General features: G+C 43.7%; 1 protein-coding gene across 2 annotated transcripts in view; it reads right to left on the reverse strand.

The window, feature by feature from the left end:
- The window catches only part of ARAP1 (ArfGAP with RhoGAP domain, ankyrin repeat and PH domain 1), an 860,101-nt gene that overhangs the window by 397,992 nt on the left and 438,794 nt on the right, over window positions 1-23,315 (reverse strand). For both annotated transcript variants that reach the window (XM_053708778.1, XM_053708779.1), the window contains one exon: window positions 22,243-22,373. In XM_053708778.1, the coding sequence (XP_053564753.1) occupies window positions 22,243-22,373 (131 nt within the window). The remainder of the gene's footprint in view (window positions 1-22,242; window positions 22,374-23,315) is intronic.

The raw sequence follows: 23,315 nt of genomic DNA on the forward strand, positions 1-23,315 counted from the left end.
ACTCGATACATCTTACAAGGGAAATAACGTTTGAAAAATAATTTTGCAAACGAGTGTACTGTGTCTTTAAATTTAAAACTCCTAGAATTTTATGGTCTATCAACCAACTTATGCAATACTAGCAATCACTATAGGGACTTTCCTCCCCTTATAAAAGTACACTCTAACTTTCTTTTGCCTTTAACACTTATGACAAAATGTAACAAAAAAACATAATTTATGCTTACCTGATAAATTTATTTCTCTTGTGGTGTATCCAGTCCACGGATCATCCATTACTTGTGGGATATTCTCATTCCCAACAGGAAGTTGCAAGAGGATCACCCACAGCAGAGCTGCTATATAGCTCCTCCCCTAACTGCCATAGCCAGTCATTCGACTGAAACTAGCCGAGAAAGGAGAAACCATAGGGTGCAGTGGTGACTGTAGTTTAAAATTTAGACCTGCCTTAAAAGGACAGGGCGGGCCGTGGACTGGATACACCACAAGAGAAATAAATTTAACAGGTAAGCATAAATTATGTTTTCTCTTGTTAGGTGTATCCAGTCCACGGATCATCCATTACTTGTGGGATACCAATACCAAAGCTAAAGTACACGGATGAAGGGAGGGACAAGGCAGGTACTTAAACAGAAGGGACCACTGCCTGTAGAACCTTTCTCCCAAAAATAGCCTCCGAAGAAGCAAAAGTATCAAATTTGTAAAATTTTGAAAAGGTATGAAGCGAAGACCAAGTCGCCGCTTTGCAAATCTGTTCAACAGAAGCCTCATTTTTAAAGGCCCAGATGGAAGCCACAGCTCTAGTAGAATGAGCTGTAATCCTTTCAGGGGGCTTCTGTCCAGCAGTCTCATAGGCTAAGCGTATTACGCTCCGAAGCCAAAAAGAAAGAGAGGTTGCCGAAGCCTTTTGACCTCTCCTCTGTCCAGAGTAAACAACAAACAGGGAAGATGTTTGACGAAAATCTTTAGTCGCTTGTAAGTAAAACTTTAAAGCACGGACTACGTCCAAATTATGTAAAAGACGTTCCTTCTTTGAAGAAGGATTAGGACACAATGATGGAACAACAATCTCTTGATTGATATTCTTGTTGGAAACTACCTTAGGTAAAAACCCAGGTTTTGTACGCAGAACTACTTTATCTGTATGGAAAATCAGATAAGGAGAATCACATTGTAAAGCTGATAACTCAGAGACTCTACGAGCCGAGGAAATAGCCATAAAAAAACAGAACTTTCCAAGATAAAAGTTTGATATCAATGGAATGAAGGGGTTCAAACGGAACTCCTTGAAGAACCTTAAGAACCAAGTTTAAGCTCCATGGAGGAGCAACAGGTTTAAACACAGGCTAAATTCTAACCAAAGCCTGACAAAATACCTGGACGTCTGGAACCTCTGCCAGACGCTTGTGCAAAAGGATAGACAGAGCAGAAATCTGTCCCTTTAAAGAAATAGCTGATAATCCTTTATCCAAACCCTCTTGGAGAAAGAACAATATCCTAGGAATACTAACCTTACTCCATGAGTAATTCTTGGATTCACACCAATGAAGATATTTGCGCCATATCTTATGGTAGATTTTCCTGGTTACAGGCTTTCTTGCCTGTATTAAGGTATCAATGACTGACTCGGAGAAGTCACGCCTTGATAAAATCAAGCGTTCAATCTCCAGGCAGTCAGTCTGAGAGAAATTAGATTTGGATGATTGAAAGGACCTTGTAGTAGAAGGTCTTGTTTCAGAGGCCAAGGTGGAAAGGATGACATGTCCACCAGGTCTGCATACCAGGTCCTGCGTGGCCACACAGGCGCGATCAAGATCACTGATGCTCTCTCCTGTTTGATTTTGGCAATCAGTCGAGGGAGCAGAGGAAACGGTGGAAACACATAAGCCAGGTTGAAGAACCACGGTGCTGCTAGAGCATCTATCAGCGTCGCTTCTGGGTCCCTGGACCTGGATCCGTAACAAGGAAGCTTGGCGTTCTGGCGAGACGCCATGAGATCCAATTCTGGTGTGCCCCAACGATAAACCAATTGAGCAAACACCTCCGGATGGAGTTCCCACTCCCCCGGATGAAAAGTCTGACGACTTAGAAAATCCGCCTCCCAGTTCTCTACACCTGGGATATGGATCGCTGATAGATGGCAAGAGTGAGTCTCTGCCCAGCGAATTATCTTGGAGACTTCTAACATCGCTAGGGAGCTCCTGGTCCCCCCTTGATGGTTGATGTAAGCCACAGTCGTGATGTTGTCCGACTGAAATCTGATGAACCTCAGGGTTGCTAACTGAGGCCAAGCTAGAAGAGCATTGAATATTGCTCTTAACTCCAGAATATTTATTGGGAGAAGTTTCTCCTCCTGAGTCCACGATCCCTGAGCCTTCAGGGAATTCCAGACTGCACCCCAACCTAGAAGGCTGGCATCTGTTGTTACAATTGTCCAATCTGGCCTGCGAAAGGTCATACCTTTGGACAGATGGACCCGAGATAGCCACCAGAGAAGAGAATCTCTGTTATCTTGATCCAGATTTAGCAGAGGGGACAAATCGGTGTAAGCCCCATTCCACTGACTGAGCATGCATAATTGCAGCGGTCTGAGATGTAGGCGCGCAAATGGCACTATGTCCATCGCCGCTACCATTAAGCCGATCACTTCTATGCACTGAGCCACCGAAGGGCGCGGAATGTAGTGAAGAACACGGCAGGAATTTAGAAGCTTTGATAACCTGGACTCCATCAGGTAAATTTTCATTTCTACAGAATCTATCAGAGTTCCTAGGAAGGAAACCCTTGTGAGGGGTGATAGAGAACTCTTTGCCTCGTTCACTTTCCACCCATGCGACCTCAGAAATGCCAACACTATGTCCGTATGAGATTTGGCAATTTGGAAGTTTGACGACTGTATCAGGATGTCGTCTAGATAATGGGCCACTGCTATTCCCCGTGGTCTTAGGACCGCTGGAAGAGACTCCAGAACCTTTGTAAAAATTCTTGGGGCTGTAGCTAACCCGAAGGGAAGAGCCACAAACTGGTAATGCCTGTCTAGAAAGGCAAACCTTAGGAACCGATGATGATCTTTGTGAATCGGTATGTGAAGGTAAGCATCCTTCAAATCCACTGTGGTCATGTACTGACCCTCCTGGATCATAGGTAGGATTGTCCGAATAGTTTCCATTTTGAACGATGGAACTCTGAGGAATTTGTTTAAGATCTTTAGATCCAAAATTGGTCTGAAGGTTCCCTCTTTTTTGGGAACCACAAACAGATTTGAATAAAATCCCTGTCCTTGTTCCATCTGTGGAACTGGATGGATCACTCCCATTATTAGGAGGTCTTGCACACAGCGTAAGAATGCCTCTTTCTTTATCTGGTTTACAGATACTCTCGAAAGGTGAAATCTCCCTTGTGGGGGGGGGGAAGCTTTGAAGTCCAGAAGATATCCCTGAGATATGATCTCCAACGCCCAGGGATCCTGAACATCTCTTTTGCCCATGCCTGGGCGAAGAGAGAAAGTCTGCCCCCTACTAGATCCGTTGCCGGATAGGGGGCCATTCCTTCATGCTGTCTTAGAGGCAGCAGCAGGCTTTCTGGCCTGCTTGCCTTTGCTCCAGGCCTGGTTAGATTTCCAGGCCGGCTTGGATTGCGCAAAAGTTCCCTCTTGTTTTGTAGCAGAGGAAGTTGATGCTGCACCTGCCTTGAAGTTTCGAAAGGCACGAAAATTAGACTGTTTGGCCCTTGATTTGGCCCTGTCCTGAGGAAGGGTATGACCCTTACCTCCAGTAATGTCAGCAATAATTTCCCTCAAACGAGGCCCGAATAGGGTCTGCCCCTTGAAGGGAATGTTAAGTAATTTAGACTTTGAAGTCACGTCAGCTGCCCAAGATTTAAGCCATAGCGCCCTACGCGCTTTTTATGGCGAATCCAGAATTCTTAGCCGTTAGTTTAGTCAAATGAACAATGGCATCAGAAACAAAAGAATTAGTTAGCTTAAGTGTTCTAAGCTTGCCAAGTATTTCAGTCAATGGAGTAGCTGTCTGAAAGGCCTCTTCCAGAGACTCAAACCAGAACGCCGCAGCAGCAGCGACAGGAGCAATGCATGCAAGGGGCTGCAGGATAAAACCTTGTTGAATAAACATTTTCTTAAAGGGACACTGTAACCAAAATTTTTCTTTCACGATTCAGATTGAGCATGAAATTTTAAGCAACTTTCTAATTTATTCCTATTTTCAATTTTTCTTCGTTCTCTTGCTATCATTATTTGAAAAAGAAGGCATCTAAGCTTTTTTTTGGTTTCAGTACTCTGGACAGCACTTTTTTATTGGTGGATGAATTTATCCACCAATCAGCAAGGACAACCCAGGTTGTTCACCAAATATGGGCCGGCATCTAAACTTACATTCTTGCATTTCAAATAAAGATACCAAGAGAATGAAGCAAATTTCATAATAGGAGTAAATTAGAAAGTTGCTTAAAATTTCATGCTCAATCTGAATCATGAAAGAAAAATTTTGGTTACAGTGTCCCTTTAAGGTAACCTTCTAATTTTTTATCCATTGGATCTGAAAAATCACAACTGTCCTCGACAGGGATAGTGGTACACTTTGCTAAAGTAGAAACTGCTCCCTCCACCTTAGGGACTGTCTGCCATAAGTCCCATGTGGTGGCGTCTATTGGAAACATTTTTCTAAAAATAGGAGGGGGGGAAAACGGCACACCGGGTCTGTCCCACTCCTTAGTAATAATTTCTGTAAACCTTTTAGGTATTGGAAAAAACGTCAGTACACACCGGCACCGCATAGTATTTATCCAGTCTACACAATTTCTCTGGCACTGCAATTGTGTCACAGTCATTCAGAGCAGCTAAAACCTCTCCAAGCAATACCCGGAGGTTCTCAAGCTTAAATTTAAAAGTAGACATATCTGAATCAGGTTTCCCCGAGTCAGAGACGTCACCCACAGACTGAAGCTCTTCCTCAGCTTCTGCATATTGTGATGCAGTATCAGACATGGGCCTTAAAACATCTGCGCGCTCTGTATTACGTCTAACCCCAGAGCTATTGCGCTTTCCTCTGAATTCAGGCAGTCTGGCTAATACCGCTGACAGGGTATTATCCATGATTGCCGCCATGTCCTGCAAAGTAATCGCTATGGGCGTCTTTGATGTACTTGGCGCCATTTTAGCGTGAGTCCCTTGAGCGGGAGTCAAAGGGTCCGACACGTGGGGAGAGTTAGTCGGCATAACTTCCCCCTCGTCAGAATCCTCTGGTGATAATTCTTTTAAAGTGAAGGTCAATTTTCATCAATGAGTGCCCGGTTTTTAAAAAAACTTTTTAAAACAGGGGCACTTTCATTGATGAAAATTAACATTGCACTGGATTTTAAGAAAACATAATTTATGCTTACCTGATAAATTCCTTTCTTCTGTAGTGTGATCAGTCCACGGGTCATCATTACTTCTGGGATATTACTCCTCCCCAACAGGAAGTGCAAGAGGATTCACCCAGCAGAGCTGCATATAGCTCCTCCCCTCTACGTCACTCCCAGTCATTCGACCAAGGACCAACGAGAAAGGAAAAGCCACGGGTGAAGTGGTGACCAACTTATGCAATACTAGCAATCACTATAGGGACTTTCCTCCCCTTATAAAAGTACACTCTAACTTTCTTTTGCCTTTAACACTTATGACAAAATGTAACAAAAAAACATAATTTATGCTTACCTGATAAATTTATTTCTCTTGTGGTGTATCCAGTCCACGGATCATCCATTACTTGTGGGATATTCTCATTCCCAACAGGAAGTTGCAAGAGGATCACCCACAGCAGAGCTGCTATATAGCTCCTCCCCTAACTGCCATAGCCAGTCATTCGACTGAAACTAGCCGAGAAAGGAGAAACCATAGGGTGCAGTGGTGACTGTAGTTTAAAATTTAGACCTGCCTTAAAAGGACAGGGCGGGCCGTGGACTGGATACACCACAAGAGAAATAAATTTATCAGGTAAGCATAAATTATGTTTTCTCTTGTTAGGTGTATCCAGTCCACGGATCATCCATTACTTGTGGGATACCAATACCAAAGCTAAAGTACACGGATGAAGGGAGGGACAAGGCAGGTACTTAAACAGAAGGGACCACTGCCTGTAGAACCTTTCTCCCAAAAATAGCCTCCGAAGAAGCAAAAGTATCAAATTTGTAAAATTTTGAAAAGGTATGAAGCGAAGACCAAGTCGCCGCTTTGCAAATCTGTTCAACAGAAGCCTCATTTTTAAAGGCCCAGATGGAAGCCACAGCTCTAGTAGAATGAGCTGTAATCCTTTCAGGGGGCTTCTGTCCAGCAGTCTCATAGGCTAAGCGTATTACGCTCCGAAGCCAAAAAGAAAGAGAGGTTGCCGAAGCCTTTTGACCTCTCCTCTGTCCAGAGTAAACAACAAACAGGGAAGATGTTTGACGAAAATCTTTAGTCGCTTGTAAGTAAAACTTTAAAGCACGGACTACGTCCAAATTATGTAAAAGACGTTCCTTCTTTGAAGAAGGATTAGGACACAATGATGGAACAACAATCTCTTGATTGATATTCTTGTTGGAAACTACCTTAGGTAAAAACCCAGGTTTTGTACGCAGAACTACTTTATCTGTATGGAAAATCAGATAAGGAGAATCACATTGTAAAGCTGATAACTCAGAGACTCTACGAGCCGAGGAAATAGCCATAAAAAAACAGAACTTTCCAAGATAAAAGTTTGATATCAATGGAATGAAGGGGTTCAAACGGAACTCCTTGAAGAACCTTAAGAACCAAGTTTAAGCTCCATGGAGGAGCAACAGGTTTAAACACAGGCTAAATTCTAACCAAAGCCTGACAAAATACCTGGACGTCTGGAACCTATGCCAGACGCTTGTGCAAAAGGATAGACAGAGCAGAAATCTGTCCCTTTAAAGAAATAGCTGATAATCCTTTATCCAAACCCTCTTGGAGAAAGAACAATATCCTAGGAATACTAACCTTACTCCATGAGTAATTCTTGGATTCACACCAATGAAGATATTTGCGCCATATCTTATGGTAGATTTTCCTGGTTACAGGCTTTCTTGCCTGTATTAAGGTATCAATGACTGACTCGGAGAAGTCACGCCTTGATAAAATCAAGCGTTCAATCTCCAGGCAGTCAGTCTGAGAGAAATTAGATTTGGATGATTGAAAGGACCTTGTAGTAGAAGGTCTTGTTTCAGAGGCCAAGGTGGAAAGGATGACATGTCCACCAGGTCTGCATACCAGGTCCTGCGTGGCCACGCAGGCGCGATCAAGATCACTGATGCTCTCTCCTGTTTGATTTTGGCAATCAGTCGAGGGAGCAGAGGAAACGGTGGAAACACATAAGCCAGGTTGAAGAACCACGGTGCTGCTAGAGCATCTATCAGCGTCGCTTCTGGGTCCCTGGACCTGGATCCGTAACAAGGAAGCTTGGCGTTCTGGCGAGACGCCATGAGATCCAATTCTGGTGTGCCCCAACGATAAACCAATTGAGCAAACACCTCCGGATGGAGTTCCCACTCCCCCGGATGAAAAGTCTGACGACTTAGAAAATCCGCCTCCCAGTTCTCTACACCTGGGATATGGATCGCTGATAGATGGCAAGAGTGAGTCTCTGCCCAGCGAATTATCTTGGAGACTTCTAACATCGCTAGGGAGCTCCTGGTCCCCCCTTGATGGTTGATGTAAGCCACAGTCGTGATGTTGTCCGACTGAAATCTGATGAACCTCAGGGTTGCTAACTGAGGCCAAGCTAGAAGAGCATTGAATATTGCTCTTAACTCCAGAATATTTATTGGGAGAAGTTTCTCCTCCTGAGTCCACGATCCCTGAGCCTTCAGGGAATTCCAGACTGCACCCCAACCTAGAAGGCTGGCATCTGTTGTTACAATTGTCCAATCTGGCCTGCGAAAGGTCATACCTTTGGACAGATGGACCCGAGATAGCCACCAGAGAAGAGAATCTCTGTTATCTTGATCCAGATTTAGCAGAGGGGACAAATCGGTGTAAGCCCCATTCCACTGACTGAGCATGCATAATTGCAGCGGTCTGAGATGTAGGCGCGCAAATGGCACTATGTCCATCGCCGCTACCATTAAGCAGATCACTTCTATGCACTGAGCCACCGAAGGGCGCGGAATGTAGTGAAGAACACGGCAGGAATTTAGAAGCTTTGATAACCTGGACTCCATCAGGTAAATTTTCATTTCTACAGAATCTATCAGAGTTCCTAGGAAGGAAACCCTTGTGAGGGGTGATAGAGAACTCTTTGCCTCGTTCACTTTCCACCCATGCGACCTCAGAAATGCCAACACTATGTCCGTATGAGATTTGGCAATTTGGAAGTTTGACGACTGTATCAGGATGTCGTCTAGATAATGGGCCACTGCTATGCCCCGTGGTCTTAGGACCGCTGGAAGAGACTCCAGAACCTTTGTAAAAATTATTGGGGCTGTAGCTAACCCGAAGGGAAGAGCCACAAACTGGTAATGCCTGTCTAGAAAGGCAAACCTTAGGAACCGATGATGATCTTTGTGAATCGGTATGTGAAGGTAAGCATCCTTCAAATCCACTGTGGTCATGTACTGACCCTCCTGGATCATAGGTAGGATTGTCCGAATAGTTTCCATTTTGAACGATGGAACTCTGAGGAATTTGTTTAAGATCTTTAGATCCAAAATTGGTCTGAAGGTTCCCTCTTTTTTGGGAACCACAAACAGATTTGAATAAAATCCCTGTCCTTGTTCCATCTGTGGAACTGGATGGATCACTCCCATTATTAGGAGGTCTTGCACACAGCGTAAGAATGCCTCTTTCTTTATCTGGTTTACAGATACTCTCGAAAGGTGAAATCTCCCTTGTGGGGGGGGGAAGCTTTGAAGTCCAGAAGATATCCCTGAGATATGATCTCCAACGCCCAGGGATCCTGAACATCTCTTGCCCACGCCTGGGCGAAGAGAGAAAGTCTGCCCCCTACTAGATCCGTTGCCGGATAGGGGGCCATTCCTTCATGCTGTCTTAGAGGCAGCAGCAGGCTTTCTGGCCTGCTTGCCTTTGCTCCAGGCCTGGTTAGATTTCCAGGCCGGCTTGGATTGCGCAAAAGTTCCCTCTTGTTTTGTAGCAGAGGAAGTTGATGCTGCACCTGCCTTGAAGTTTCGAAAGGCACGAAAATTAGACTGTTTGGCCCTTGATTTGGCCCTGTCCTGAGGAAGGGTATGACCCTTACCTCCAGTAATGTCAGCAATAATTTCCCTCAAACGAGGCCCGAATAGGGTCTGCCCCTTGAAGGGAATGTTAAGTAATTTAGACTTTGAAGTCACGTCAGCTGCCCAAGATTTAAGCCATAGCGCCCTACGCGCTTTTTATGGCGAATCCAGAATTCTTAGCCGTTAGTTTAGTCAAATGAACAATGGCATCAGAAACAAAAGAATTAGTTAGCTTAAGTGTTCTAAGCTTGCCAAGTATTTCAGTCAATGGAGTAGCTGTCTGAAAGGCCTCTTCCAGAGACTCAAACCAGAACGCCGCAGCAGCAGCGACAGGAGCAATGCATGCAAGGGGCTGCAGGATAAAACCTTGTTGAATAAACATTTTCTTAAAGGGACACTGTAACCAAAATTTTTCTTTCATGATTCAGATTGAGCATGAAATTTTAAGCAACTTTCTAATTTATTCCTATTTTCAATTTTTCTTCGTTCTCTTGCTATCATTATTTGAAAAAGAAGGCATCTAAGCTTTTTTTTGGTTTCAGTACTCTGGACAGCACTTTTTTATTGGTGGATGAATTTATCCACCAATCAGCAAGGACAACCCAGGTTGTTCACCAAATATGGGCCGGCATCTAAACTTACATTCTTGCATTTCAAATAAAGATACCAAGAGAATGAAGCAAATTTCATAATAGGAGTAAATTAGAAAGTTGCTTAAAATTTCATGCTCAATCTGAATCATGAAAGAAAAATTTTGGTTACAGTGTCCCTTTAAGGTAACCTTCTAATTTTTTATCCATTGGATCTGAAAAATCACAACTGTCCTCGACAGGGATAGTGGTACACTTTGCTAAAGTAGAAACTGCTCCCTCCACCTTAGGGACTGTCTGCCATAAGTCCCATGTGGTGGCGTCTATTGGAAACATTTTTCTAAAAATAGGAGGGGGGGAAAACGGCACACCGGGTCTGTCCCACTCCTTAGTAATAATTTCTGTAAACCTTTTAGGTATTGGAAAAAACGTCAGTACACACCGGCACCGCATAGTATTTATCCAGTCTACACAATTTCTCTGGCACTGCAATTGTGTCACAGTCATTCAGAGCAGCTAAAACCTCTCCAAGCAATACCCGGAGGTTCTCAAGCTTAAATTTAAAAGTAGACATATCTGAATCAGGTTTCCCCGAGTCAGAGACGTCACCCACAGACTGAAGCTCTTCCTCAGCTTCTGCATATTGTGATGCAGTATCAGACATGGGCCTTAAAACATCTGCGCGCTCTGTATTACGTCTAACCCCAGAGCTATTGCGCTTTCCTCTGAATTCAGGCAGTCTGGCTAATACCGCTGACAGGGTATTATCCATGATTGCCGCCATGTCCTGCAAAGTAATCGCTATGGGCGTCTTTGATGTACTTGGCGCCATTTTAGCGTGAGTCCCTTGAGCGGGAGTCAAAGGGTCCGACACGTGGGGAGAGTTAGTCGGCATAACTTCCCCCTCGTCAGAATCCTCTGGTGATAATTCTTTTAAAGTGAAGGTCAATTTTCATCAATGAGTGCCCGGTTTTTAAAAAAACTTTTTAAAACAGGGGCACTTTCATTGATGAAAATTAACATTGCACTGGATTTTAAGAAAACATAATTTATGCTTACCTGATAAATTCCTTTCTTCTGTTAAGTGTGATCAGTCCACGGGTCATCATTACTTCTGGGATATTACTCCTCCCCAACAGGAAGTGCAAGAGGATTCACCCAGCAGAGCTGCATATAGCTCCTCCCCTCTACGTCACTCCCAGTCATTCGACCAAGGACCAACGAGAAAGGAAAAGTCAAGGGTGAAGTGGTGACTGGAGTATAAATTAAAAAATATTTACCTGCCTTAAAAACAGGGCGGGCCGTGGACTGATCACACTACAGAAGAAAGGAATTTATCAGGTAAGCATAAATTATGTTTTCTTCTGTTAAGTGTGATCAGTCCACGGGTCATCATTACTTCTGGGATACCAATACCAAAGCAAAAGTACACGGATGACGGGAGGGATAGGCAGGCTCTTTATACAGAAGGAACCACTGCCTGAAGAACCTTTCTCCCAAAAATAGCCTCCGATGAAGCAAAAGTGTCAAATTTGTAAAATTTGGAAAAAGTATGAAGCGAAGACCAAGTTGCAGCCTTGCAAATCTGTTCAACAGAGGCCTCATTCTTGAAGGCCCAAGTGGAAGCCACAGCTCTAGTAGAATGAGCTGTAATTCTTTCAGGAGGCTGCTGTCCAGCAGTCTCATAAGCTAAACGAATTATGCTACGAAGCCAAAAAGAAAGAGAGGTAGCGGAAGCTTTTTGACCTCTCCTCTGCCCAGAGTAAATGATAAACAGAGAAGACGTTTGTCGAAATTCCTTAGTTGCCTGTAAGTAAAATTTTAGAGCACGGACTACATCCAGGTTGTGCAGTAGACGTTCCTTCTTTGAAGAAGGATTTGGGCATAAAGAAGGAACAACAATCTCTTGATTGATATTCCTGTTAGTAACTACCTTAGGTAAGAACCCAGGTTTAGTACGCAGGACTACCTTATCCGAATGAAAAATCAAATAAGGAGAATCACAATGTAAGGCTGATAATTCAGAGACTCTTCGAGCCGAGGAAATAGCCATTAAAAATAGAACTTTCCAAGATAACAACTTTATATCAATGGAATGAAGGGGTTCAAACGGAACGCCCTGTAAAACATTAAGAACAAGGTTTAAACTCCATGGTGGAGCAACAGTTTTAAACACAGGCTTAATTCTGGCCAAAGCCTGACAAAAAGCCTGGACGTCAGGAACTTCTGACAGACGTTTGTGTAACAGAATGGACAGAGCTGAGATCTGTCCCTTTAATGAACTAGCAGATAAACCCTTTTCTAAACCTTCTTGTAGAAAAGACAATATCCTAGGAATCCTAACCTTACTCCAAGAGTAACCTTTGGATTCACACCAATATAGGTATTTACGCCATATCTTATGGTAAATCTTTCTGGTAACAGGTTTCCTAGCCTGTATTAAGGTATCAATAACTGACTCAGAAAATCCACGTCTTGATAAAATCAAGCGTTCAATTTCCAAGCAGTCAGCTTCAGAGAAGTTAGATTTTGATGTTTGAAGGGACCCTGTATCAGAAGGTCCTGTTTCAGAGGTAGAGACCAAGGTGGACAGGATGACATGTCCACCAGGTCTGCATACCAAGTCCTGCGTGGCCACGCAGGTGCTATTAGAATCACTGATGCTCTCTCTTGTTTGATTCTGGCAATCAATCGAGGAAGCAACGGGAAGGGTGGAAACACGTAAGCCATCCTGAAGTCCCAAGGTGCTGTCAGAGCATCTATCAGGACTGCTCCTGGATCCCTGGATCTGGACCCGTAACGAGGAAGCTTGGCGTTCTGTCGAGACGCCATGAGATCTATCTCTGGTTTGCCCCAACGTCGAAGTATTTGGGCAAAGACCTCCGGATGAAGTTCCCACTCCCCCGGATGAAAAGTCTGATGACTTAAGAAATCCGCCTCCCAGTTCTCCACTCCCAGGATGTGGATTGCTGACAGGTGGCAAGAGTGAGACTCTGCCCAGCAAATTATCTTTGATACTTCCATCATAGCTAGGGAGCTTCTTGTCCCTCCCTGATGGTTGATGTAAGCTACAGTCGTGATGTTGTCCGACTGAAACCTGATGAACCCCCGAGTTGTCAACTGGGGCCAAGCCAGGAGGGCATTGAGAACTGCTCTCAATTCCAGAATGTTTATTGGCAGGAGACTCTCCTCCTGACTCCATTGTCCCTGAGCCTTCAGAGAATTCCAGACGGCACCCCAACCTAGAAGGCTGGCGTCTGTTGTTACAATTGTCCAGTCTGGTCTGCTGAATGGCATCCCCCTGGACAGATGTGGCCGAGAAAGCCACCATAGAAGAGAATTTCTGGTCTCTTGATCCAGATTCAGAGAAGGGGATAAGTCTGAGTAATCCCCATTCCACTGACTTAGCATGCACAGTTGCAGTGGTCTGAGGTGTAAGCGTGCAAAGGGTACTATGTCCATTGCCGCTACCATTAAGCCGATTACCTCCATGCATTGAGCCACTGACGGGTGTTGAATGGAATGAAGGGTGCGGCAAGCACTTTGAAGTCTTGTTAGCCTGTCCTCTGTCAGGTAAATCTTCATTTCTACAGAATCTATAAGAGTCCCCAGGAAGGGAACTCTTGTGAGTGGAACGAGTGAACTTTTCTTTTCGTTCACCTTCCATCCATGTGACCTTAGAAATGCCAGCACTAACTCTGTATGAGACTTGGCAGTTTGAAAGCTTGAAGCTTGTATCAGAATGTCGTCTAGGTATGGAGCTACCGAGATTCCCCGCGGTCTTAGTACCGCCAGAAGAGCACCCAGAACCTTTGTGAAGATTCTTGGAGCTGTAGCCAATCCGAATGGAAGAGCCACAAACTGGTAATGCCTGTCTAGGAAGGCAAACCTTAGGTACCGATAATGATCTTTGTGAATCGGTATGTGAAGGTAAGCATCTTTTAAATCTACAGTGGTCATGTATTGACCCTCTTGGATCATAGGTAAAATTGTCCGAATAGTCTCCATCTTGAACGATGGAACTCTTAGGAATTTGTTTAGGATCTTTAAGTCCAGGATTGGTCTGAAAGTTCCCTCTTTTTTGGGAACCACAAACAGATTTGAGTAAAACCCCTGTCCCTGTTCCGATCGTGGAACTGGATGGATTACTCCCATTAACAAGAGCTCTTGTACGCAGCGTAGAAACGCCTCTTTCTTTGTCTGGATTGTTGACAATCTTGATAGATGAAATCTCTCTCTTGGAGGAGAGTATTTGAAGTCCAGAAGGTATCCCTGAGATATTATCTCTAGCGCCCAGGGATCCTGAACATCTCTTGCCCAAGCCTGGGCGAAGAGAGAAAGTCTGCCCCCCACTAGATCCGATCCCGGATCGGGGGCCCTCAATTCATGCTGTTTTAGGGGCAGCAGCAGGTTTCCTAGTCTGCTTGCCCTTGTTCCAGGACTGGTTAGGTTTCCAGCCTTGTCTGTAGCGAGCAACAGCTCCTTCCTGTTTTGGTGCAGAGGAAGTTGATGCTGCTCCTGCTTTGAAATTACGAAAGGAACGAAAATTAGACTGTCTAGTCTTGGCTTTGGCTTTGTCCTGAGGCAGGGCATGGCCTTTACCTCCTGTAATGTCAGCGATAATCTCTTTCAACCCGGGCCCGAATAAGGTCTGCCCTTTGAAAGGTATATTAAGCAATTTAGACTTAGAAGTAACATCAGCTGACCAGGATTTTAGCCACAGCGCCCTGCGTGCCTGAATGGCGAATCCTGAATTCTTCGCCGTAAGTTTAGTAAGATGTACTACGGCCTCCGAAATGAATGAATTAGATAGTTTAAGGACTCTAAGCCTGTCCGTAATGTCGTCCAGAGTAGCTGAACCAATGTTCTCTTCCAGAGACTCAATCCAGAATGCCGCTGCAGCCGTGATCGGCGCAATGCATGCAAGGGGTTGCAATATAAAACCTTGTTGAACATTTTCTTAAGGTAACCCTCTAACTTTTTATCCATTGGATCTGAAAAAGCACAGCTATCCTCCACTGGGATAGTGGTACGCTTAGCTAAGGTAGAAACTGCTCCCTCCACCTTAGGGACCGTTTGCCATAAGTCCCTTGTGGTGGCGTCTATTGGAAACATTTTTCTAAATATCGGAGGGGGTGAGAACGGCACACCGGGTCTATCCCACTCCTTAGTAACAATTTCAGTAAGTCTCTTAGGTATAGGAAAAACCTCAGTACTCGTCGGTACCGCAAAATATTTATCCAACCTACACATTTTCTCTGGTATTGCAACTGTGTTACAATCATTCAGAGCCGCTAACACCTCCCCTAGTAATACACGGAGGTTTTCCAGTTTAAATTTAAAATTTGAAATATCTGAATCCAGTCTGTTTGGATCAGAACCGTCACCCACAGAATGAAGTTCTCCGTCCTCATGTTCTGCCACCTGTGACGCAGTGTCTGACATGGCCCTAATATTATCAGCGCACTCTGTTCTCACCCCAGAGTGATCACGCTTACCTCTTAGTTCTGGTAATTTAGCCAAAACCTCAGTCATAACAGTAGCCATATCCTGTAATGTGATTTGTAATGGCCGCCCAGATGTACTCGGCGCTACAATATCACGCACCTCCCTCTGAGCGGGAGATGTAGGTACTGACACGTGAGGCGAGTTAGTCGGCATAACTCTCCCCTCGTTGTTTGGTTAAATTTGTTCAATTTGTACAGATTGACTTTTATTTAAAGTAGCATCAATACAGTTAGTACATAAATTTCTATTGGGCTCCACTTTGGCATTGCAACAAATGACACAGGTATCATCCTCTGAATCAGACATGTTTAACACACTAGCAAATAAACTTGCAACTTGGAAATACAATTCAATTAGAATAATATTAAAACGTACTGTGCCTTTAAGAAGCACAGAAGATCTATGACAGTTGAAAATTAATAAATTGAAACAGTTATAGCCTCAATCCTTGTAAACAACACAACTTTAGCAAAGGTTTAATCCCATTAGCAAAGATAACAAATTCTGAAAGCAGGAAACAAATTACAGAATAAACGTTTTTTATCTCAGTCAAACTATAATTCTCACAGCTCTGCTGAGAGAAATTACCTCCCTCAAAATAAGTTTTGAAGACCCCTGAGCTCTGTAGAGATGAACCGGATCATGCAGGGAATACAATGAGTTGCTGACTGAAATATTTGATGCATAGTAAAAGCGCCAAAAAACGGCCCCTCCCCCTCACACACAGCAGTGAGGGAGAACAGAAACTGTCAGAAAAACAGATTAAGCAACTGCCAAGTGGAAAAATAGTGCCCAAACATTTATTCACACAGTACCTCAGCAAATGAAAACGATTTTACATTCCAGCAAAAACGTTAAACATAATCTCTAGTTATTAAACAGCTTTATGTATTTCTTACAGTGTAATTCTAGTGAAGTACCATTCCCCAGAATACTGAAGTGTAAAGTATACATACATGACATTATATCGGTATGGCAGGATTTTCTCATCAATTCCATTGTCAGAAAATAAAAGCTGCTACATACCTCTATGCAGATTCATCTGCCCGCTGTCCCCTGATCTGAAGTTTACCTCACTCCTCAGATGGCCGAGAACAGCAATATGATCTTAACTACTCCGGCTAAAATCATAGCAAAACTCTGGTAGATTCTTCTTCAAACTCTGCCAGAGAGGTAATAACACACTCCGGTGCTATTTTAAAATAACAAACTTTTGATTGAAGATATAAAACTAAGTATAATCACCATAGTCCTCTCACACATCCTATCTAGTCGTTGGGTGCAAGAGAATGACTGGGAGTGACGTAGAGGGGAGGAGCTATATGCAGCTCTGCTGGGTGAATCCTCTTGCACTTCCTGTTGGGGAGGAGTAATATCCCAGAAGTAATGATGACCCGTGGACTGATCACACTTAACAGAAGAAATACTTACCTTTTTCTCCTGCAAAACCGGATCGCCGATCTCAGCCTCAGTTCCTCTGTAGTGACGTCAGAAATGACAAAAACCGGCTTCCTCCAATCATGGCTTGCACCCCAGAGCGTCCAGCTCGTGATGCCTGGCTGTGATTGGAGGAAGCCAGTTTCGTCATTGCTGTTGTCTACAGCAGGAAGAAGAAGGAGGGAGATCGTCGATCCGGCTTTGCAGAAGTAAAAGGTAAGTATTTCTTAAAATCCAGTGCAATGTTAATTTTCATCAATGAAAGTGCCCCTGATTTTAAAAGTATTTTTAAAAACCGGGCACTCATTGATGAAAATTGACCTTCACTTTAAAGATAACAGCTGATCTCTATTGTTTAAAGTGAAATCAATACATTTAGTACACATTCTCCTATGGGGTTCCACCATGGCTTTTAAACATAATGAACAAGGAGTTTCCTCTATGTCAGACATGTTTATACACACTAGCAATGAGACTAGCAAGCTTGGAAAACACTTTAAATCAAGTTAACAAGCAATATAAAAAAACGTTACTGTGCCTTTAAGAGAAACAAATTTTGCCAAAATTTTAAATAACAGTGAAAAAGGGCAGTTAAACTAACAAAATTTTTACAGTGTATGTAACAAGTTAGCAGAGCATTGCACCCACTTGCAAATGGATGATTAACCCCTTAATACAAAAAACAGATTAACAAAACGAAAAATATGTTTTTTAAACAGTCATAACAACTGCCACAGCTCCTACTTTTGAAGCCTTTTGAGCCCTTCAGAGATGTCCTATAGCATGCAGGGGACTGCTGAGGGAAGCTAAATGTCACAGTTTGTAATTTTAACTGCACCAACTGTAACTTTTATACTATAACAGTGGAAAGCCTCAGGAAACTGTTTCTATGCAAAAATAAAGCCAGCCATGTGGAAAAAACTAGGCCCCAATAAGTTTTATCACCAAAGCATATATAAAAACGATTAAACATGCCAGCAAACGTTTTATATTGCACATTAATCAGAGTATATACCTCTGATAGCAAGCCTGATACTAGTCGCTATTAAATCACTGTATTTAGGCTTTAACTTACATTAATCCGGTATCAGCAGCATTTTCTAGCAAATTCCATCCCTAGAAAAACTTAACTGCACATACCTTATTGCAGGATACCCTGCACGCCATTCTCCCTCTGAAGTTACCTCACTCCTCAGACATATGTGATAATAGCAGTGGATCTTAGTTACTTCTGCTAAGATCATAGAAAAACGCAGGCAGATTCTTCTTCTAAATGCTGCCTGAGATAAAATAGTACACTCCGGTACCATTTAAAAATAATAAACTTTTGATTGAAGAAAAAACTAACTATATTTTACCACTTTCCTCTTACTACCTCCAGCTATGTTGAGAGCTTGCAAGAGAATGACTGGCTATGGCAGTTAGGGGAGGAGCTATATAGCAGCTCTGCTGTGGGTGATCCTCTTGCAACTTCCTGTTGGGAAGGAGAATATCCCACAAGTAATGGATGATCCGTGGACTGGATACACCTAACAAGAGAAAATACTGCACCACACCACAGCTCCACTGTGGCGCCTACCTGCCTCCACGACCAACCAAGGATACTCAGTGACTGCGTGCCTAAGACCGCTTGTAAACTCTGTTGAAATACAACAAGCGGACCTAGGAACACCAGAGCCTTGATGAACACTGTCGGGACCTGGATACCAACTGTGCAATGAAGCGTGCAACGGTAAGCCCCGTCCTTCGTGGGCGGTAGTCTAACTCCCAACAAGGAGAACCACATGTCCTGCACCTGTCATAGTATGAAAACGACTCAGGCAGTGACACAGTAGTCACACAAAAAAAATTACCCCCTTGTCTAGTCTTATTATGGTATAAACACCCAAATAAGCCACAACTGACCCCAGCGTCCACAACACAACAATGTACCCCGCAATGTGACCGGGCTAGTGATTTAACAGCCTGCACGTCGCACAGCTGAATTAAGTACACATAATACAGGGGGGGGGGGAAACGTTCATGCACACTATCACACTTGCAGGTCGATTACCCCTTCCTGTTGCAGCAAACTATGGCCAGTCTGCTCTGAGCTTGCATCGATTCCCCAGAAAGTAATAAAAGACTGCACATACCTCAATGCTGGTGCAGTCTGCACTGGTCCCACACGAATAAGAGGTCCTTCTTTCATCTCCTCTTGCAAATCTGTGGGGACAAATAGGGCCTTAGATAATAGCAGCTAAGACCATAAGTAGGGCAGCAACAGAATGGGAGACACGGAACACAGCAGCCTCTCCTCAATTCCCATTGTTGAAAAGCTTGTAGCTTTGCCTCTGAGCAAAATAGTACTCACTGGTACCATTGTAAAATAATAAACTCTTGATTGAAGAATCGGAATTAACACCTCACTTTACCTCTCTCCTATTACTAACACAGGCAAAGAGAATGACTGGGGTGGGAGGGAAGGGAGGAGCTATATATACAGCTCTGCTGTGGTGCTCTTTGCCTCCTCCTGCTGACCAGGAGGCGATATCCCATAAGTAAGGATGGAATCCGTGGACTCGTCATATCTTGTAAAAGAAACAAGGATATCGTCCAGACAGACGATCACAGTGCGGTTGAGGATGTCACGGAAGACATCATTGACAAATTCCTGGAATACTGCAGGGGCGTTACACAGCCCAAAGGGCATTACAAGGTTTTCGTAATGCCCAGATCTTGTGTTGAAGGTGGTCTTTCATTTGGGGCCTTGAAAGATGCGAATCAGATTGTATGCCCCACGTAAGTCCAATTTGGTGAAAAAGCGAGCATCCTGGAGTAAGTCATACAGTTCGGTGATCAATGGTATGGGATAGCGATTCTTCATGGTTATGTTGTTCAAGGCCCTGTAGTCAATGCAGGGTCTGAGACAACCATCCTTTTCACTGACAAAAAAGAAGCCTGCCCTAGTAGGAGAGGAGGAAGGGTGGATGAAACCTTTAGCTAGGTTCTCTTGGATGTACTCCTCCATGGATTTGGTTTCTGCCTTGAAGAGTGGATAAGTCCTCCCTTTAGGAAGTGAGGCTCCGGGAAAGAGATCGATCTTGCAGTCATAAGGACCGTGGGGTGGCAGCATGTCGGCTGCTTTTTTCTCAAACATGTCCTAAAAGTCTCTGTATACTGAAGGAAGGTTTGAAGGAGTTTGTATACTGGCTATGGGAATGCAGAGCAGAGGAGTAACTTTAGCAAGGCAGGAGTGGAAACAGGAGGTACCCCATGAGGCCAGTTGTCCCTCAGCCCAGTCGAACTGTGGATTGTGTACCCGAAGCCAAGGAAGACCAAGGATGACAGGCTGTGCTGGGGAATGAATGACCTTGAACTGCAGCTGTTCGGTATGAAGGACTCCCACAGCCAGGGTCAGGGGTGCTGACTTAAAATGGATCAAGCCTGAACCAAGGGGGGTGCCAGGCAGAGTAGTCATCTTGAGACAATGTCTTTTCTGCAAAAGAGGCAAGCCAGCTTGAATCATCAAACGGTGATCCAGGAAGTTTCCAGCTGCTTCTGAATCAATTAAGGCTTGAGTGCGGACAGTATTCTGAAGGAAGGTAAGGGTAACAGGTACCAGGATCCAAGAGGAGTGAGGGTATTTAGTAGAGATCATGCTTAGAGGTACCCCTGTGTTATCCCCTAAGCATTGGCTTTTCCCGGCCGAATGTCACAGTCCTTTAGTTGGTGGGAGTTAGATCCATAATAAAAGCATAGTCTCAGTCTCCTTCTTCTCTGTCTTTCAGACTCTGAAGGTTTGAAGGAGGAGAGATTCATGGGTTCCTCCACTGAGGTAACTGGAGCTGCTGAAGGTGTAGAGGATACTGCCGAAACCGAAAGAACAGGAAGACGGGAGGGAAGGACCCTCCTTGTTCTGTCTCTCTTGGGTTGTCTCTCCTGAAAGCAAGAGTCCAGACTGATACAAAGTGTTATAAAGTCATCCAAAGAAGAAGGAATATCACGATAAGTGAGTTCATCTTTGAAGCATTCATGGAGACCCCTCCTAAAGACTACCTTGAGAGCACTGCCATCCCAAGTGGTTTCAAGTGCCAAGGTGCGAAACTTGATGGTGAATTGTGCCACAGTTCTACTGCCCTGGCGGAGATCCAGGAGAGAATATTCTGCAGCAGAGGTATAGCCAGAAGTCCCAAACAAAGCAGATAAAGCAGAAATTAAATCATCAGCATCATGCAGGAGTGGAGCATTATGTTCCAAAAGGGGAGAGACCCAGACAAGGGCCTTGTTTTTCAGTAAGGAAATGATAAAGATGACCCTTGACTGGTGAGACTGAAAGGATCATAGCGGAAGTGCAGCCTGCATCGGTTAAGAAAGCCCCTGCAATCAGTAGTACTTTCATACTTGTCAGGCAAAGGTATCCGGAGTATACTTCCAGAAGCAAAGGAAGAAGTCACAGTACTAGAAGTAGGGACTGGTGGTGAAACAACAGGGGCGGTATTTCTCACTGTAACTAGTAAGGAGAGTTGAGCGGTAATAGCCTCTAGCTTGGAATCCATATAACTGTGTGGTATGGGTTTCCAACATCTGGCCCTGAAGATAAACAGCTTGTGCCACCTCCTCTGGCTCCATGGCCCAAGTATAATGTAATGCTTGTGGGATACTCCTCTATCAGAACTCAGTCAGTAGTCTTGTTATCCCGGTGTCAAGCCGGAATGATAGGGAATATCCCAGAGCATAGAAAGCCTTAAGATGAGGAAGGCGGCACTCACTACAGACAGGACAGTCCCCAGTGGCAACGGCAAAGCAGTCCAAGGGCACACCACTAGAATGGTCAGGCAGGCAGGATTTGGCAACAATAAAGTAGTCTAAGGGCATACCACTAGAATGGTCAGGCAGGCAGGGTTCGGCAACAAATAGGCAATCCAGAACAACAGGGGTTAATAAGCAGAGTAGTCAGACGGGCAGGGTTCAGCAGCAGTATATCAATCCAGTAGTTAAGGGGTATAGCAGGCAGAGTAGTCAGACAGGCAGGGATCATCACAAAATAGGCAAATAAATACACCGATCTGTCACACCCAGGAGCACACAAAGTAACACCTATACTTGGGCAGTGACAGATCGTTGACGGGACACAACCCCTGGCAACGAGCAGGGAAGGAGAAGCAAGGAGATGCCGCACCCCTAGCAACGGTTAGAGCGGCGTGGCGTGACACCCAGATATCAGTATTATCTCTACTCAGCCAACTCCCATTCTAGAGTACCCAGATATCAGTATCATCTCTACCCAGTCAACCTCCATTCTAGGGTACCCAGATATCCGTATCATCTCTACCTAGCCAACCTCCATTCTAGGGTACCCAGAAATCGGTGTCATCTCTACCCAGCCAAGCCCCCGTTCTAGTGTACCAAGCTATTAGTACGATTTCATCCCTGCCATTCACATTGAACAAGTATAAGAAAAAAATTACACCTTGATGTAAATTAGTTTACTTACTGTCTCTGGGTGATGGGATTGGTTTAGGAGGCAGCTCTCTCGGTGGTATCCGTGGCAGAGGCTTGGGCAAAGGCACTGAAGAACATTTTGAAATCTCTTCGGAAAGTTCTGGTTCCTCTTCTGCTGAAGGACTACATTAAATGGAAAAAAAAGAACACTAAATAAATCTTCATGCAAATATTATTAGGCAGTGTCAATTTTGTTTAGACTTTAACCTGAATTTATTGATATTGTAACAATGAGTTACTGAGCACATAGAAAACAATGTTTCCATTATGCACACCTACAGGAACATGAACGCAAACACATTATGTGTCATTATATACAGTAATGAATGCTCCTCATACTGTAAAACTAAAAATAAATAGGAATTTCAGTTACTGTTATTATTGCTGGATATGCCAGACATAGATAAACCCAGAATGAGTTTTACCCGTCCTTTGGTACCAGTACAATGGCTCCATTTATCATTCCAATTCTCCTATATTTTCTCCTAAAAGTTCTCATGAGAAATAATTCCCCTGTTTATCATTCAAAAATACGCCTAAAATTGGGCAAGTTCATCTGTAAAATTCTCCTACTCTGTTGTCACTCTCCTTGGAGAACATGTTCTCCAAAAAAAGGGTTAACCCCTTAAGGACCAAGGCCATTTTTCAATTTCTTTCCCTTAAAGACCAGGGCTATTTTTACATTTCTGCGGTGTTTGTGTTTAGCTGTAATGTTCCTCTTACTCATTTTTTGTACCCACACATATTGTATACCGTTTTTCCCGCCACTAAATGGACTTTCTAAAGATACCATTATTTTCATCATATCTTATAATTTATTATTAAAAATATTATAAAATATGAGGAAAATATGGGAAAAAACACACTTTTTCTAAATTTGACCCCCAAAATCTGTTACACATCTACAACCACCAAAAAACAACCATGCTAAATAGTTTCTAAATTTTGTCCTGAGTTTAGAAATACCCAATGTTAACATGTTCTTTGCTTTTTTTGCAAGTTATAGGGCAATAAATACAAGAAGCACTTTGCTATTTCAAAACCACTTTTTTTCAAAATGAGCGC

This window comes from Bombina bombina, chromosome 3, assembly GCF_027579735.1.
Source record: "Bombina bombina isolate aBomBom1 chromosome 3, aBomBom1.pri, whole genome shotgun sequence".
NCBI classification, from domain to species: domain Eukaryota; kingdom Metazoa; phylum Chordata; class Amphibia; order Anura; family Bombinatoridae; genus Bombina; species Bombina bombina.